Here is a 17,678-nt window from a genome sequence, read left to right as displayed (position 1 = left end):
TCAAATATAATTTCCCTTTTATTTGTTTTTTCTTACTTTAACACACGCAGCTTTTTTTTTTCTTTTTTGTTTTTTTAAAAATTGGACCGCGTGCAGCGGTTTTTTTGTTTTTTGTTTTTTTAAAAATTGGACCACGTGAGCCCCTTGAATCACCTTTTTTTGGTTCAGTTTCCTTCCATTATTTTACAACTATTATTATTATTATATTATATTATATTTTTTTAATGAGGCAACTATGCATATAAAACCAACACTTTCGCCTACACAGCAGAGAGAGAGCCGTAGACAATCGATGGCCGAGAATGAACATTCCCTCCGGACAGAATACCTTACGGATGGAGATGGGATCCGTGACTTTCCTCCCGATTTCAAATCATATGTGAAGAACACCCAACTGCTCTGCCAGCGCACAGCCTTTAACTGGGGCTGGGTTTTTTGGAGTGGAGAAGACGACCCACGCGAACGTCTTCCTCCTCCGCCTGCCTTCTCCGGTTAGTTTATCTCTCATCTCATATTACTTACTAGTTGCCTTTCACTTCAATTATTCTCTATTTAACCAGTGTCTTGTTGAAACACTTACTATTAATTTTCTTTTTCTTTTTTTTTTATTAAAAAATTTAATTTAATTTAATTTTGGTTAGTTTTATCTCTGAGAAAATCCCAACTCCGGTTGTCAGTGTTAAAATATAAGGAAAATATCTAATAGGTGACACAAACAAAACGATAATATGTAGCATTTCTAACTTGTGCTTAAGTAGTAGGTATGTTAACAATTTTTTTATATATTTAGATTTAGATTAGATTCCCACTTTCTTTTCTTGTCGCTTACCTTATTCTTACTTTGCCTTGTATTTTCCCTGATTGCTCCTCCTATTCCAGAGTTAATGGCGAGAATAAAATCCTGTTTCAAAGATGTAATAATGGATCTCTTGCCGACTACACAATGTCTTTTACAGTTTTGGAAAGTCATAGAAATTGGGGGCAAGTGTTTACTTACAACTCGATACCAACCTTTTGGTTTTAACCAGATCAATGAAGGACTTTGTCGGTATAGGTTGATATCTTTGGATTATAAATTTGATGTGGATGGAGTGAGTGACGAACATCTTGGCCTCCTTGGCCGTGTGTTCCGCCATCAACAGCTGGAGTCTACTCCAAATGTGCAGTATTACTCCTGCAATGAGTATCCACAGCGTGATCGTGCTATCATTTGCAATATTAAGTCATCTCTGGTTGTACCATTGTTTGGATTTTCTAGGCGGTGCTGTATTGGTGTATTTGAGATGGTGTCAACAACTGAAATAATAAATAGTCATTTGGGGAGTTTCTTTTATAGGTATACATTGAGGTTTGTCCCCTAACCCCCTAAATGGAATAATCAATCTCATTTTTACGTTCTCTTCTTTACTTTTGTTTATTTATTTATTTATTTGTTTGTTTTTCATGCCTATCCAATGATTGTTAATTTTAATTTTCAATGATGGTTTCTTTTTCTTTTTCTTATTTCTCTTGTTGATGGAGCTCAAATTATTTTACTAGTTGGTTCCATTTTACTGGCCAATATTTTTAATGGTTTGTTAATCTTACCCTTTCATTAATTTCATTGTGTAAATCATTTAACATGGAGTTCGACAACAATTCTTATGCACGTATTGAGCTTTTCATTCTGATATCATATCATTGACATTAATCATTTGGGTAAATTATGCTGATCTCTCGTGAGTCGTGAGGGAAATTGATAATTTCATTATGATGCTTAAGGGCCAACAAAAAAATATGTCATTGTTAGCTCAGTTAACCTTATCATTAATGTAAGGAAAATTTATGTAATTATAACAAAAATATAAGAATTACTATTTTATTTCTGCTCAAAGTGTTGGACCAATTGAAATACTCCATGTCAGGGTAAGGTGCACCTGTCCAAAGCAACGAAACTGATTTTGGACAATTATACAATACCTTGGTGCAACCTGAGTTGGTCGGTTTAATAGCCTCAACTGTGCTGATTTTTTCATTTACTGTATACAATGTTTTGGTATTATTATTTATAAATCAACTTATTTACTTAAAAAAGGTTGACTAATAATATTTGGTTGTAATTTTAAATTATAACTTATTTGATTTATTCAGTTTATTTGATCCCCAAAAAGAAAACAAAAAATTCTTCATAATTTATAGCTCTTTTTAACTGAAACCCTTTAATAAGTCTGGCTAAAAGAGTTTGATTTCTTTTGTCTTAATTATTAGGAAAAAAGAAGTTATGTGGCAGTTTATTTAATTAAACAGATTCAATTTTTTTGCACAAATTATCAAAAGTTGTACCAAATAAATTTATAATTTATTTTAATTACTTTTAGCTAATAATGTAAAAGGCTATAGTCATAAAAGTTAACTTGTAAGCAATACTATTTTATTCTTGCAAATATCTTTCAGTTTAAGTCTATTAAGATTCTTCAATTATATCATTTCAGTCTTTTACAGATTAAAGGTCTGCCAAGTTCAAAATGTGAACATTTGAACTGTGAGAAAGTAAGTAGCAAACTGTAATTCAAACGTCAAATCTTGTATTGTTTTGTTCATTAGCTATTGTAACAACTCCGGGCTAACAAATATGTATTCGTGAATTATTATCAGGTCAATGATGAAACTCCTGAAGAAATCAGGAAAATGCTAAACGTGGTGTATAGCACTCATCATCTACCTTTCGCTCAGACTTGGTCCTTGTGTAGGCTTTGCAATGCTGTGTTCAGAACATATAGAACTTGTCATAGAGAGGGACATATGGATGATTTTTTAGCAGTATGTGCTTTACAGCAGCTACGAAGAGGGAAGGGGATTGTTGGGAGAGCAATTTCGTCCCAAAATTTGGTATTCTGCAAAGATGTTACTCAATTTAGCATAACTGAGTATCCTTTCGCACACTACACACGCAAATTTGGATTTACAGGTTCTTTTGCAATTTGCTTGCGGAGTAGTTATATTGAAGACAATGTTTACACGCTAGAATTCTTTTTGCCTCCAAACTACACTGAAGGTAGGGATTTGAGGACTGCTTTGGTTTCCGTTATTGACAACAATGAAGCAGCATTGTAAAAGTTTTAAGGTCGCTTCTGGAGAAGAACTAGGAGAAGAGTTATCTATTGAAGTTCTTGATTTTTCAGAGGATGGGGAACTTTATTCTTATCAAATACCCCAGACTGCAAGATCTCCAAATAGGATGGAGAATGGAGAACAGATGGATCTAGATTTATTCGATCAACAATTACCAAAAGTGGATGTTGTAGACACCGGAAACAATGTTGTTAGTAACGCAGAAGAAAACAACATCGTTGTTACTTCTGTACAGCAAAATTGCATAATTAACTTGTCCCAGAGACTACAAAGAAAAGCTGGAATTCCAATTAGCTTGGAGGATCTCCAGCAACGTTTTGGAATGAAACTTAAAGATGTTGCAGAAAGCCTTGGCGGTAAGCTTACATACTTGGGATACCCATTCCTCGCTTGATCCTTTGGAAAATTCATATACTTTTGGTAGTAGTAAACAAAGTATATTTTCTTATCTAGAATTTGGATTTTTCGTTTTGCAGTTAGCCGATCTACAGTGAAGCGTGCTTGCAGGGAATATAATATCACCTGGTGGTCACCTGGCAAGAGAAGTAAGGATAACCAATTGCTTTCCAATAAAGGTGTTGTTCAGGAACAAATCCTAGAATCTAGTCATCCTCCATTTTTTGATCCACTTCATATGCAAGACATGGCTACTGCTTCTCGCACAAAGCCACATTTTCCAACAGCGCAAGACACAAGTATTGTGACCATAAAGGCAAAATATGGAGATGATTTTATTAAATTTCAGCTCCCTGTGTTGTCAGGAATGGTAGAGTTTCAACAGCAAGTGGCAAAGAGGCTAAACCTACAGGGTGGAACTTACCGTGTCAAGTATCAAGATGAGGTCAATGACTGGATTTTAGTAGTTTGCGATGAGGACTTGCAAAATTACATTTGCAATTCGATAGCACGAGAGAGGAATACAGTCACAATGTTGATTCAGCCAATTACTAATTGCCCATCTTAAATCCGTACTCCATCTATCATTTTAGGTGCATGTGGAATTCTCTAGTTTACATTTAAAAGACAATTGAAAGTTTGTATCTTGTATGCTTGTTACAAGTTTGTATGAATTTCATGTACTGCGTGTTGTTTGCTTAATTGATTATATAATATGATTCAAATTTGTCTGTTAGATTGTAAAAAATTCTTAATCTTAGGGCATGGTATTGTTTTAATTTTAAATTTGGAAAAAAAAGAAAAAGTAACAGAAACAAAAGTTAAAAATTCAATATTCAAATACAACATAAGTGACATTTGCAAATGGCTACAATTGCAACTGATTAAATTTTATTCTAGACATTAGAATTCAGTGTAGTCTAAATTACATTTACCGCTCTTACATTACCCAAAACAAAATTATCTAGAATTTAAAATCTAAGACCAAAATGCATTCATAGAGTGATCCCACAACAAAATGATTAAATCTACACTCTACATCTAAAATTCTATCATTTTTTTTTCCTGATTTTATAAACAATTTTACTTTAATCCCTTCATTTTTATTTAACGACAATCAACCTCTTACATTTTAAATTAAGGTACAATATAACTTCCGTCCACTAGACTTTAAGAGGCTAAAATAATTTTCCTTATTTAACATTTCTTCTAAACACACATAATTTTCAAAGTAATTCTCCAACAAAATTGAGTGAAGCTCACACACCTGTCACCTTTCTAGTATACATACACATATACATGCATATATATATATATATATAGAGAGAGAGAGAGAGAGAGAGAGAGAGAGAGATTTCTTTTCCATGGATAAAACCACTTGTTGCTGAACTTGTCATGTATGTTTTGAAACTTGAATATAGACAATTTGGGCATTCTGTATCACATTTAGAGTGTCCTCTGCATATTGGATAGTTCTATAAAAATTGATAAAATGGAGGTGGGAAGGCATATTTGAAGCTGGCTGCTAACTGGCCCTGAAAATGCCGATGGACCAAGCTTGTAAATATACAAATCGGAGGATACATACATTTTCATAAACAAATTCTAACAGCAGTGAAGGCAGTGTCAGTCGCAACGGCACCACATGTAACATGGAATAACTGGCACAATTCATGATTATGAATATTGGGGGAGATGCAACCAACATATTATCCTCCACATCACCGCTAGTAAGGTTTCCTGCCGTTTTAGTACAGACTGATCAAGGACCATGTTTCTGAATTCGAAAATTAGGTTTTGAGCGATCATTCGCAGATTGGGCTGCTGCGAGCTCTTTCATGACTTCCTTTTCTAATTTCTTCTTTTCAACATCTGCTTGCTGCTCATTCTCGTCACGTGCTTTATTGAGCATCTTAACAAAGACAGCCAAGATTTGTGTAACTGCAGGCAGAAACTGAAAAAATTAACAAAAAATTTTCTAACTATTATTAACTGAGTTAAATTAATGGGAACTTAAACATTCAATAGAAGACAAGATCAAAAAAACAAAAAAATTCCATGGCTCTTTTTTCTGGAGGTTCTGTGGCCGCATTGACATGCTTAATTATTTTTCATGCAATTTTTTTTTTTTTGCCGAGGATTCTAATTGTTTAAGATAAAGCAATTGCATTTGGCCACTTTGGTCTAATGCTCAATGTAAAGTTTATTTGTATATGATGGTTAACATAGAATTTAAGGATCATGACTAGACGAAATAATCCAAAAAAAACCATCATGGTCTCAAAACTCATTGCTTATTCTGTGTCCACAAGTAGTATGCGCTCAAAATTACAATTTAAGATATTGTTGTAACCAACAATATGATAGTATACACCCAATTCTTCGTATTAAATTCACATACTATACTCATAATTAGAAAACTAAGTTACCTAGAATGTGGATTGTTCTGATACGTGGAACGAGAACAGCATATGCCCCATGCTCTCTAAAATGTGGCACAGTATGGAGGACTTATATAAAATACTTTATTAAAATTCAAGGTGTTTCTATATTGAATTCTTTTTTCCTTCAAATTAATCATGTTATAACACATTTATATGAGCATTATAACCAACTATTCATGGTTTTTCCTGGCAAAACTTTCCTCTCCTTAGATTTTAGCTCACTATATTTGATTTTTTTTCCTCCCAAGGAAACTGTTTAGGAAATATATTGGAAAAAAAATTTGTTATCACTTTGGATTCACCGTTTCGGAAAGAAAATATACCATGTTTCAAAACATACGTTCCAAAACCTAAATCTCTAAGGTATTAGCATTTTTTGGTAACACTCGTAGAAATATTTCAATGAAATTTGGCTCTTACCAAGTTAGCTAGACTTATGCAATGAACTATGTTAGCATTTTCACTTCCATCATCTAATCTAAACCTACATACAGATACATCTCTAACATAATCCTTGTGGCAGATCAAAAGAAATGTAGTGAACTTCCCTACTTGAGTACATAAATGTGGAAAATAAAACCAAACCTTGTTCAAAAGGGCACCTAGCTGGATCCTCCCCAAAATACTGAGACAAGGAATCTGCACTTCTTCCCTACAAGATAAATGTGTCAGTGAACTTAACTAAGCAAGAACTTGTAGATTTTAACAAAAGAAAGAAAAGAAGGCTCACCACTTCAGAGTACAAGGAGATAAGTGACCTTACTTCAGCTTTAGCAGTATCAAGGAAATTCTTCAAGGCCTGAAAGGTCGAGTACTGATTCTTAGCTTTGCATTAAAAACAAACATTTTTTTTTCTTTTTGTAATTCTACCCCTATGCAATTTAAAGACTCGACATTCAAAATCAAGGAGAAGCAATAGATAACAGAGACCATAATAGTTTCAAGGAAAAAACTACAAAATTTCATAACCAGAAAACACAAGCTCACATGACAGGAATCTAAAACATACGAACAAATGATGCTGTTAAGATTCTTGTGCGAGCCATATGGATATGATTTCATTGTCAATGCCTCGTTTGGGAACAAGCTATTTTAGTGACTTTTTGACTTTTTAGCTAAAATATGAGGCAAAAAAAAACTAGTATGTTTGGAATGACTTTTTGATTTTTTACAAAAAGATGTGCAAAAAGTAGAGAGAAAAGAAAATCTTTGACTTTTTTATATAGATTATAGGCTTTTTGATTTTTTTTAGTAATTTTTTGACTTTTAGGCTAAAACAAGCACATGCCAAACAAGGTTATGCCAAACAACTTTTTGACTTTTAGGCTTTTTGGTTATAGGCTTTTTAGTAATTGTTTAAAAGTGATTTTTTACTTTGATAACAGGGACCGAGCCTCTGTACCACACTCTCCCAACCTCAACTAAAAGTTCCACTAGAAAATTTCTGCCAAGTCCACTTTTCAATTATTCTAATCGATTACCGCACCATCATCAACTTAATGTTAGCATGGCTAATATTCCTCAGTGAAATAAAACCAAATTTACTACTGAATTTTCCACTAAGATTAAAATTTCAGTATTGGCAAATCCCATTTATCTTATATCTTAGCATCACCGTCAACAAACATACACCAGTTTTGTCATGAAACTAGAATTATGTACATCTATGAAGATCCAACATAAATCTAGAAAAAAAATAAATAAATAAAATAAAATAAAAAAGAAAGAGTAACCTAGTGTCCCAAGTATGTCTCCTACCTTTTGGAAGCTTGCAGAGATGGCACCATCATTCTCTGAAGCAGTGAGTTCCTGCTCAACCTTTTCAAGACCTTTACTCACAGCTTGCATTTCTTCAGCTAAAGACTTCAATTGGATCTGGCCATTTGATATGCAGATGGAACAAGCAATAAATTGTACAAATCAACTAGAGACACCCTATTCACATATTACATTAAGAAAAATGCAAACCTTAGAGGCTGCTTCCAAATAAACGAGATCCTTATCAAAATCCAGCAACTCTGGCATCTTCTCGACAATGAGCTAATGAAGACAGGAAAGCACTTGACATAGCATCACACAAGAATTCAACGAAACATTGGAAGAATAAAATACAAAAATGATGTTGAACATGCACAACAAAATGGAAGCTGTTAAACAAATATGGTGAACTATTCAAGAAGAGAAAATAGTTAATACATGCAAACCAATTGAAAGAACCATTATAAATTTGTACATACAAAATTACTCTCTAAAAACTCAAGAATGTCAGATAAACAAATTTTGTTTCATAAAGAAAACTTCAGTGTTACACGTTATCAGACAAATATCTAGCAAGTAGTAACCAAAATTCCTTTTCAAAAAGAAGAGTGAGCATTTTTCCTTTCAAGCATATGTATAAATTGTTCTCTTTTATAGAAAACATTGTATGCCTACTCCTGGGCATAAATCAAGCTCCTGAGGTCGCTATGATTGAGTGATTACTGACTTAAATGATGGTGAACTCGGCAAGATAAGTCATCTTTAACTATAAAATAATTCATACATATGCAAATAAAAATTCAATGAGGCATTTTTGAAGTGAGAATTTTGACATTCCGACCTTGCACAAATAATGCATCAATGTCATTTTATTGTTCCTTGCACGAGTATCAGATAGCTTAAGTAGACTGTCCAATTTGAATCCTATGGCAGATCCTGAAATACAAAGGAGGACACCAATGCCAAAGCTTTCCACTAAACAAAATATTACAGATCATAACAAACTTCAATCTCACAGAATAATACCTCGAGCAGTGCCTTTGTTCAATGCATTTCCTAAAGTGAGAATCGTCTGCATTACTTGACGCAATTTCGCAGAATCTTTTACCTACAATAACGGGTATGATATGAAGGTACTGAAAATGATCTCTCTCTAGTACTAACTTCTCAAACCCTAAATAAAAGGAAGTACCTCTCTAGCAGCAGCGTTAATTGTGTTCAGGTTACATCTTAAGTCATTCATCTGAACAAGTTTGAAGCTATAAGCACAGACATCTAGAAATAATTAATAGCATTGTTCTCAGATAATACACACAAAAAAAAGTCCCAGATCAATATACCTGACCGGAAAAAGTAATTCTGAACGCAAATACTCGCAACTTGGACTCCACTCGCAGGACATTCATCAACTCCAGGAAAAACTGAAATGTTCATCATGCACAAAATTTGTTAGCAATACATATACAGGATTTTTGCACTTCCTTTCCCTCCATCATCAAGACAAAACAAAAACCTGTTCACACTTTCCAAGCATATCGTTGGTCCCATTGTAGTTCTGAAAGAAAGAAAAATCCGTAAGAAACAAATAAAATAGTTAAACATAATTTTGAAATCATCTTAAGAGAAAAGAAAAAAGGAGTACACCAGATAAAAGTGTACCATAGCTCAAGAAACCAACAAATGAGTAAATTTGAAGTTAATACAAAACCTTTTCATTTTTAAACATATGCCTAAGTCAGACACATACTATGACATCAAAATATCACATTACACCTCAAACCCAACAAATTGAGAGAGAGAGAGAGAGGGGGTATGGGAGTGTACTTTTCTACTTGATCAATGTCCAGGGCTGAAGAATCCAAAGCTAGAACAACATTCTGAAAATAAAGCATTAGGACCTCTGTTATCAGAATCTTACGATTCACGATTCAATTCGCAATTTTTGCAAAATCGATACGAATTTATGGATGAATCTATTTTGGAAGTGAATCTCTAGTGAATCGCACGATTCACGATTCGATTCACTTTTTACGATTCATGCAATTTTTGAGATTCGTGTGTCCGACATATTTTTGACTCTTTTTTTCTCTATCTTTTTAGTGAAAATGACATAATATAACTTTTAATTGCGTTTAATACCAAAATGACCAACATATATACATGATTTGTTATTATTTTAGCGATCATGGAGTTTTTAATAAAATCCAATCAGATTCAGTTAGACCCAACATATTTTTAACTTTTCTTCTCATTCTTTTTCCTTTTAAAAAATCATAATATATCTTTTAAAGATGTTTAAGATTAAAGTTACACTATGAATTATCTATTGCTATTTATTAAATTGAATATAATTGAATATTACATATGTAAGGCCAGTTATACCTTTTAAAATGTTTTAGGCTTTAAAATAAAATATTCTAAATAATTTTTTTTATTATTTGCTTACTTTACTTAGACAAGTATATATGCTTATTATCAAAATATCAATATTGTTGTTAATTATTCTTACTTTGAAAATTGATAATTTATCTATTTGGTTATTATCTTTATTAAAAATGGTTGATAAGAAATATCTAAAAAAGAAAAAAAAGGTAAGATGGTAATCTTACATAGGAACTTTTGTTAATTTCTTATCTATTAAACTACGTGATTATTATTCAAAACAACATTTTCATTAATTTAAATCTAAATATTTTATATTCATAAGATATATTTAACATCCAAATGTGTAGATATATTGTAGCACGCGCCCGCGAAGGGGGCCCTCGCTACTACAGTTCGGACTCGATTTTGTGTCACGGTTCTTAATCTTGAACCAAAGAGTCCAAATCCGGCAAATCGTTTTGAGAAACAGATTTTTGAAAAGTAGTGCCAAACATGGACTGCTTTGCCAGATACAGAGTCGCCACCTAAATATTTTAAAATGGGAGAATTTAGGAAACCCTGACTCGGTGCCGAAGGCCACATGTCCGTCATCACCGGAGTTGTCTCGGTTCGGGAGCTAAGGTACGATTGGGGAAGGTCAGCTATGAGCACCCCCTCTCGCCCGATCCGAAGATCGGCCTTTACTAACCGTGATATCCGTTTTTGAAAACGTTACGTGTTCTTATTCCAGTTATTAGCCTAGAATTACTATGTTATGCGCACAGCAAACAAGTATAGACTAGATTGCCTAATTTGGAAACAAGCATTGCACATCCGTTTGTTTTGAAAAGCGCTTTGGAATTTGCTACTCGCAAGTAGGCTAAAACATGGATTTCAACGAGTTTTCCCAACTCAAACAATCCAGCCTTCACCCACAGGCATTCAAGCAATTTAACACATAAGCATCTAGCCATATGGTAAGCATGCTGTCATGGCAATACTCACACGCATGCAAGATGCTAAAGCAGGAAAATACTCACATAGTACTCCGTGCCAAAACAATAAACTAGTTAGCAAACATGCATGTCCTAGTTCATGTTAAGAATGGCTAATGCATCGCATACAAAAATGCAATCTAGACAGGCTCGGCTAACCTAAACATGGCATGTGAAATGCGATCAATTGTCACATATTCAATTTGTGAATTGAAGTACAAATGTAGTTTGCGTGATGTACCGAGCCTAATGCATGCAATACAAATGCATGAATGCACGCATGCATAGCATAAGGTATGCTAAATTAAACGTGCCCTAATACTAACCACCAAAGCAGGTAAGTAAAAGGGAAGAAAGAAGTGGGGATTGGAAGACATACACACCACTCACACACACTTATTACAGATTTTCCCTCACTCGGAGGGACCGAATAAATATTACAAATTAATTAACTACGCAAGCTAATTAAATATTACAAATTGCCTAATCAACTAAGCAAATTAACTAAAGCTAGAAAAACAGTAAACCGCCTCGGGAGGAGAGCCAGATGCAATGCACGCTCGGTCCCACTCGGAAATGCACCGCCATGCATAGGCTGCCTCTGTTTTCCTTCCTTCACTCCTCTGGAGGTTGTCAAAACCTCAGAACTGCTCCCTTGGACATTGGGGAACACCACCGGCTGAATGGAATTGCCACTGGCAGTGGGATGTGGCCACCGGCCATTGGTGAAGCTATCGGCACAGAAGGTATTGCCGGTCGGCACTTGACACTGCCGGTCGGCAAAGTGTTCCTGCAGAATCTGCAATTGACAGCAACAGAGGGCAAGGCAAAGCATGGCAGCACAATTCAAGGCATGTATGCACCAATCATGTCCCTTATCATGGTTGTGACTCAAAAGGACATGTGTCTCGATTCTTAGACCACCAATCACGCATTTCCATGCATAATGGCCCAAAGAACCAAGTATGCAACTTTCATGTCAAATGAAATGCAAACCATACAAACAAACCAAGGCCGAATTCCCATCACCAATTCAAGGAACAAGGCATGTATGCAAAATGTTATGCAACTTAGGCATACAAGCTATGGATGCAACATGGCATGGCAAGGCATTTATGCAAGCATACAAGCAAACATGAGGCAATGCCAATCCAATGAAAAGGTGGTCTTAAACATGATTTGGGCAGCTCTAAATAGGCCCAAAACAGTTGCTAAAATGACCAAAACAAGGGACCAAAATACACATACACACATGCACATGGTAAGGCCCAAATGCTTAAGCATCAAAGGGCTATTTCTAAGCACATTTGAATGAGGCAATCATGGACATATGGCATGCAAGGTAAGCATTGAAAATCATGTTAGGATGATGTCAAACCAAACAACAAGATAGGCTAAACATTAGCATGCAAATGGTCCAAGTACTTGAAGCAAGTCAAAGGGACTTGAACCATGACTAAGCCAACCAAGCCTCACAAGGCTAAGAGGACTTAAAATAGGTTCAAGACAGACCTAGACCTTGCAAAGGGGACCCCCTAGATGGCATCTAAGTGGCTCAAATTCAAAGCATGCACAATGGCCAAAACATGGAGCATGCTACACAAGCTTCCAAAGCATTAAAGAGGCATTCAAGGCAAACATATAGGCATGCAAATGGGACTGAAATGACATGGTGGATGGTCCCAAATCACCAAATCAATGCAAAGATGTCATGCTATACATTCACATACTTTAGGCCAACAAGCCGGAATGCAAAGGGGCTATACTAAGCATGCCAAATCCGACCCAAACGACTATGGATAGACCTAAAACATGACAAAATATGCACAAAAGCTTCACAAGACTAAGCCTAAAACATGCTTGAACAAGGGCTAACAACCTAGGGCATATTAAGGCAATAACAAGGCATTACATGGTAGGTATGCTAAGCATGCATGAAGTACCAAAACCAACAAAAAACAGAGGTATGTTATGACATACTAAGCCTAGAAAATAGCCAAGACATGATCAATATACACTCTAACATGGTGCTCCCTCAAGAGGCCAAAAATGGTCCATTTCAAGGACAACAAGGAGAGGGGGTGGCCCTCCCCTTTTGGAGGCTTCAAGGTACCATCTTTACCACTGAAATCCCTCAAGATTTCAGTGGTGAAGAGGCCCAAACACCAAAGTCTCGAAACTTGCACAAAATAGCACAAAATGGGGCCTTTCAAGGCCTAAGAGGGGTCAAACACCCTCAAACCACAAAACACTCTTAATAAACAACCAAGAGGGCTAAAAAACAGAACTTTTTTGTATTATACACCAAGCTCAAAAACGATTTTAAGATAAGAAAAAACAAGATGCAAAAATGGGGAATAATGGGACTAGATTCTCACCCTTGAAGACCCCTTTACAAATGATGCTCCAATGGCCCTTCTTGGATTGAATCCAACACCAAAACTTCAAAATCAGCCCCTTAGAACCTCAGTAGCTAAGTCAAGGTGAAACACTATGTGTTTGTGTGCTATAGTATGACACAAACACACTTTAACACACACAAGAGGGTAAAAAGAGAGATAGAAAGTGTATGGTTTCTAACCCTAGAACTCAAAACCCTAAAAATGGCTGTCTAAGCTCTCTCAAGATATCTCAAGTGTCTAACCCTAGCAACAAGAGAGAGCCTCTCTCTTTATAGAACTTCTTGTCTTGTAAAGCTTACAAGACAAGCTTCATAAGAGGGAGATCCCTCCATACACGTGTATGGAGGGGAGCAAAAAGCAAGACAGCTGTCTTAAAATATCTGCAAAAGCAGATGCACAGTAGTCGGCCGGCCAAAGATGCCATTTTGGCAAAATTGAGTGCCGGCCGGCAATATACATTGCCGGTGGCAGCAAAAACCAACCGGTGGCCTCTAGCCACTGCCGGTGGTGTGTGGGGATGCCTCACAAGGCATTCCCTGCCCCTCCAAGGCAAAATGCAAGTGTTTGGTGCAAAACCAGACACTAAACGGTCGAGTTCGGAGATCCTGAGGCAAGGCGCGTAGCCGAGACCTCCGGGAACTCCAAACGAACACAAACATAGATGATCACCGAGTGTTCAAACGGTGACGTCCAAGTCTTGAGGACGGTCAAAAATGGGGTGTCTACATATATGTTTTTAAGTAATTTAGAAAAAGTTACCAAATTTTTACGATTCACGATTCGATTCGCAATTCGGTATAAAACCATTTCGATTCAGGATACGAATCCCGATTTGACAACTATGATTAGAACCCCCTTAAAAAAAATCTAATAGAAATTTGATGCATATGAAACTACTGTGTTTCCACACACACAAAACACTTTTTCCTGAACGTTCCAAGTTCCAACCAAGTGTAGAGATTTCAATGAAACTCAAGGACTTCGTAGCATGGAAGTCCACAATGGAAGGATCTTGAAAAATCAAACTCAATCAACATGATGACTGACAGGTAGCTCAAATTAAAGAGAGAAGAGGACCAGCTTGTTGGCAGTCCACTTTTATGGCTAGGATATGAATAGAGACATTACATGCTTATCAAAGTTGAGATTAAATGCCTTTAAATCAGACAGAGCAAAAGACATGGACGCTGCAGCACTAGCAATTTTAGCTACATTCTCAGACATGATCAAATTAAGTGAACTTCATGATAAAAATAAAATGATAATAAAGAGCACTACAAATGCACAACTATATATTATGGTATGAAATGTTAGCATTAGCAACTCATTCATCAATTCAAACAATATTCAGTGTGTTTGTTTTTAATTTTCCGAATTCAACTTTTTGAAAATTGAGTTTTTTGTTTTTCGTATTTTTTTTGTTTTCAGTGAATATTTTTTAAATTTTACACAATTTTTTTACTTTTTTAGAAGCACCTTACTTAGATATATCTAAATAGTAAAATATTTTAGAAAAAATATTTTAAAAAATTAATAAATTCACAAAAAAATACAAAAAAAGTACTAAATTTTCGTTTTTCTTTTTTTTTTTTTTTTTTTTGTATTTTTGGTATTTAGTGAATTTTTAAAAGATTTTTTTCACAAATATACTTTTTAAGTGCATTTATGTTAAGTGTGTCTAAAAATTAAAAAAATTGTTTCAAATATTAAAAAACTTCAGTGAAAACAAAAAAATATGGAAAACGAAAAAGTAAAATTTTCTAAAAATGTGAATTCTAGATATGGAAACCAAACAGAGTGATTGCTTCTGACAAATATTGATTTTCCTTTTAGATTTTGCAGGTGAGTGATTCATTTTTCTTTGTTTTATATTTTTTCTTATTTTCTCTCTGAAGATGTTTTCTCCCTGGGCAATTAATTCTACGGTCATATAATTTAACTATAAGGCCAGAAATTTTATATTTTTGTCAAAATTTTTAAAATTGAGATCCTACTAGAATCGGTGAGAGAGGATCCTGTGGATCAAATCGAGGATAGTGAGATTCTACTTTCAATTAAAAAAAAGGTAAAAATACAAGTAAGAATAATACATATTAAAAATAAGGAGCAAATTCACAAACCCATCAATCCTACCTACGATCGTACTTGTGATCTTGTTATAACATCGATTCTACAACTATTTGGATTGTTTTTGCAATTTAGAATCCGGATCATGATTTTGACAACCACAATGCCAGAGACAACAGAAGGTGACTAAATTTCATATACTTTTGAATACATGTTTCAGTTATATAGGATAAAAAGGTATTTACAAACTAAGGTAGAGCTTTTTAATTTTTATATAGAATGTATAGGTTTGCAATAAGCTCTAATAAAGTAACAGAAACTAATAATATCACAACTATGAGATGCTAAAAGCAACCCACTACCCACCCAGCTTACAGAAAAGTCACTTACCATGACAACTCTTTCAATTTGGTCTTCACATCATTATGCCTTTAAGTAATATCACTCTTCACAAGAGTAAAAATCAAGCAAGAGTGAAAATCAAGCACCAAACGGACAAATAGTACTGTGAAGGAAACCAAACCCCACTGGCTACAATAACCAGGCACAGTCTTCCTGCTAACCCCCACCAAATTACTTCACTTAAATCTTCATTCATTAAATTGAATTTAAATGTGAACCTAGCATCAGTAATAACAAGAATTTCCACAAACTAAAATTCAACTCAAAAAGAAAACATCAAATAATAACCGAATAAAAAAGTAGCAGACGGAAATTTATAACTTCAATATCTCCTTTTGAAAGGAGAGGGAGGGGGGGGGGGGGGTGGATAACCCCTGTCGCGTACAAATGTTGGATTTTTTATTTTTTATTTTTTGAATCACTTACGCAATCATGTCCATCATAGACTACTCACAATATATTATGAGTCCTTTCCACAATGATGCAATTGGAAAGAAATCCATAAGAAAAATCAAAGTTGCAATTCTACTACACTCTAAAATTGCATTCCTATAGCAACAAATGCAATGAGAAGAGAAACAGATTTGCTTACAATCATATCCGAGAGAGGAATTTTTATTTTGGGGAGCATGATTTCACAATTTTTTGCTCTGTTCAAATCAACCTGGAAAAAAAAATATATAAAAAAGATTTATACAACAATACAAAAATTATATATAATATTGATTGACTTCCTTCTGTAATCATGACATATACACTAAATTGACATTCTCAAAAGATACATTATAAAATGCTGGACATATAGGAATAACTAGCTGTAACAATTTCTTAGAAAGTTAAAAGAAAATATATTCACTAACCAGTTGTACTTTCTCTGGTTTATTGATTTTAGGACCACGTCGACCTCCACCTTTGTCACTGCCATCCAAAGCAGAAGCAGCTGAGAACAGACTTTCAAGTTCTGATATATCAATCTCAGGGGCCCTATCAAGAAATTTCATCATGTAACCTCAGACAATTATAATAGAGACCAGAGAAAAAGAAAACAAAAGAAGAAAAAAGACATAAGAAAAACCAAAAACATAAATTAAACCTACAGAAAATGCATCCTATCATATACGGAGAAGGTGACAGGAACGGAACCGCTAGTTATTTTTAATGTTTTATAAAAAGGCTTCACTAAGTTCAATGTCAGCGATTGCTATATGGCATGCAGAGTACTATGACCAACCACTGAGCTCATGAAAACATCCAAAGATGCACAAGTAAACAAAAGTAAATGTCTGATTCAGGCAAATCCCAATGGAATGGTTCAAGAAATTCCAAAAATTACATCTATGTCATCTAAAACTAGATTGGAGAATCTGATTTTAAAATAAGAATTTCGAATCCACATACCTTGTCTGATTTTCCAGTTTTTGAGAGTCGGCCCATAAACTCCCTTGCATTGCTCGTGTAACTTTCACCCAATGTAAGGGCGTTAATGAAGTCCGCATAGGAGGAATAGAACCTATACCCACTCGTTACATGAGATGTTGAACCTGATGAGGCTCTTCCCCTCCTGGTAGATGGAGGTGGTGGCGGTGGTGCACTGGAGCCCTTTACTCCAGGTGGTGGTGGACCCGGTGCCAAACCACGACTTGGAGGTGGAGGGGGGGCACCAGGAGGCTTTGGTGTTTGTGGAGGAGGTGGGGGGTTGGAGCCTTGTCGAAGGGGTCCTAGAGGAGGTGGAGTCTTAT

General features: G+C 35.1%; 2 protein-coding genes across 6 annotated transcripts in view; one reads left to right on the top strand and one right to left on the bottom strand.

Annotated features, from left to right (window-relative positions):
• The first annotated feature begins 51 nt into the window (after positions 1-51).
• On the top strand, positions 52-4,105 carry LOC114257423 (protein NLP6). 4 transcript variants are annotated; one of them, XM_082901793.1, is made up of 5 exons: positions 52-491; positions 880-1,336; positions 2,472-2,529; positions 2,635-3,467; positions 3,588-4,105. In XM_082901793.1, the coding sequence occupies exons 1-4, from the start codon at positions 236-238 to the stop codon at positions 3,091-3,093; spliced, it is 1,230 nt and encodes a 409-aa protein (XP_082757919.1). In that variant the 5' UTR covers positions 52-235; the 3' UTR covers positions 3,094-3,467; positions 3,588-4,105. The 4 variants fall into 4 exon arrangements, with proteins under 4 accessions (XP_082757919.1, XP_082757918.1, XP_082757921.1 ...); XM_082901792.1 differs by having other exon boundaries at positions 880-1,348; XM_082901794.1 differs by having other exon boundaries at positions 272-491; positions 880-1,348; positions 2,482-2,529.
• A 777-nt stretch (positions 4,106-4,882) lies between these two features.
• Positions 4,883-17,678, bottom strand: part of LOC114257444 (formin-like protein 3) — a 15,141-nt gene continuing 2,345 nt past the window's right edge. Inside the window, exons 2-14 of one of the 2 annotated variants that reach the window (XM_082901790.1) lie at positions 17,338-17,678; positions 16,800-16,923; positions 16,532-16,603; positions 9,223-9,264; positions 9,050-9,130; positions 8,902-8,952; positions 8,736-8,817; positions 8,551-8,645; positions 7,920-7,991; positions 7,710-7,826; positions 6,682-6,750; positions 6,537-6,603; positions 4,883-5,448 (exon numbers count right to left, since the gene is read on the bottom strand). The exon at positions 17,338-17,678 is cut by the window's right edge and continues 1,419 nt beyond it. In XM_082901790.1, the coding sequence (XP_082757916.1) occupies positions 5,270-5,448; positions 6,537-6,603; positions 6,682-6,750; positions 7,710-7,826; positions 7,920-7,991; positions 8,551-8,645; positions 8,736-8,817; positions 8,902-8,952; positions 9,050-9,130; positions 9,223-9,264; positions 16,532-16,603; positions 16,800-16,923; positions 17,338-17,435 (1,149 nt within the window). In that variant the 5' untranslated portion in view covers positions 17,436-17,678 and the 3' untranslated portion in view covers positions 4,883-5,269. Of the gene's footprint in view, positions 5,462-6,536; positions 6,604-6,681; positions 6,751-7,709; positions 7,827-7,919; positions 7,992-8,550; positions 8,646-8,735; positions 8,818-8,901; positions 8,953-9,049; positions 9,131-9,222; positions 9,265-16,531; positions 16,604-16,799; positions 16,924-17,337 lie in introns of both variants that reach the window. The other variant, XM_082901791.1, reaches the window with a different exon arrangement.

Source organism: Camellia sinensis, chromosome 13 (assembly GCF_055761805.1).
Source record: "Camellia sinensis isolate YWXY chromosome 13, ASM5576180v1, whole genome shotgun sequence".
Classification (NCBI taxonomy): Eukaryota; Viridiplantae; Streptophyta; class Magnoliopsida; order Ericales; family Theaceae; genus Camellia; species Camellia sinensis.
The sequence above is the reverse complement of the archived record's forward strand: the minus strand, read 5'-3'. Positions and strand labels throughout refer to the sequence as shown.

Excerpts from the sequence above, each read along its gene's own strand:
- LOC114257423 (XM_082901792.1), top strand. The coding sequence starts at position 236 with ATGCATATAAAACCAACACTTTCGCCTACACAGCAGAGAGAGAGCCGT. Across the intron at positions 492-879 it reads TCCTCCGCCTGCCTTCTCCG|AGTTAATGGCGAGAATAAAA; the intron begins GTTAGTTTATCT and ends CTCCTATTCCAG. Across the intron at positions 2,530-2,634 it reads AACATTTGAACTGTGAGAAA|GTCAATGATGAAACTCCTGA; the intron begins GTAAGTAGCAAA and ends AATTATTATCAG.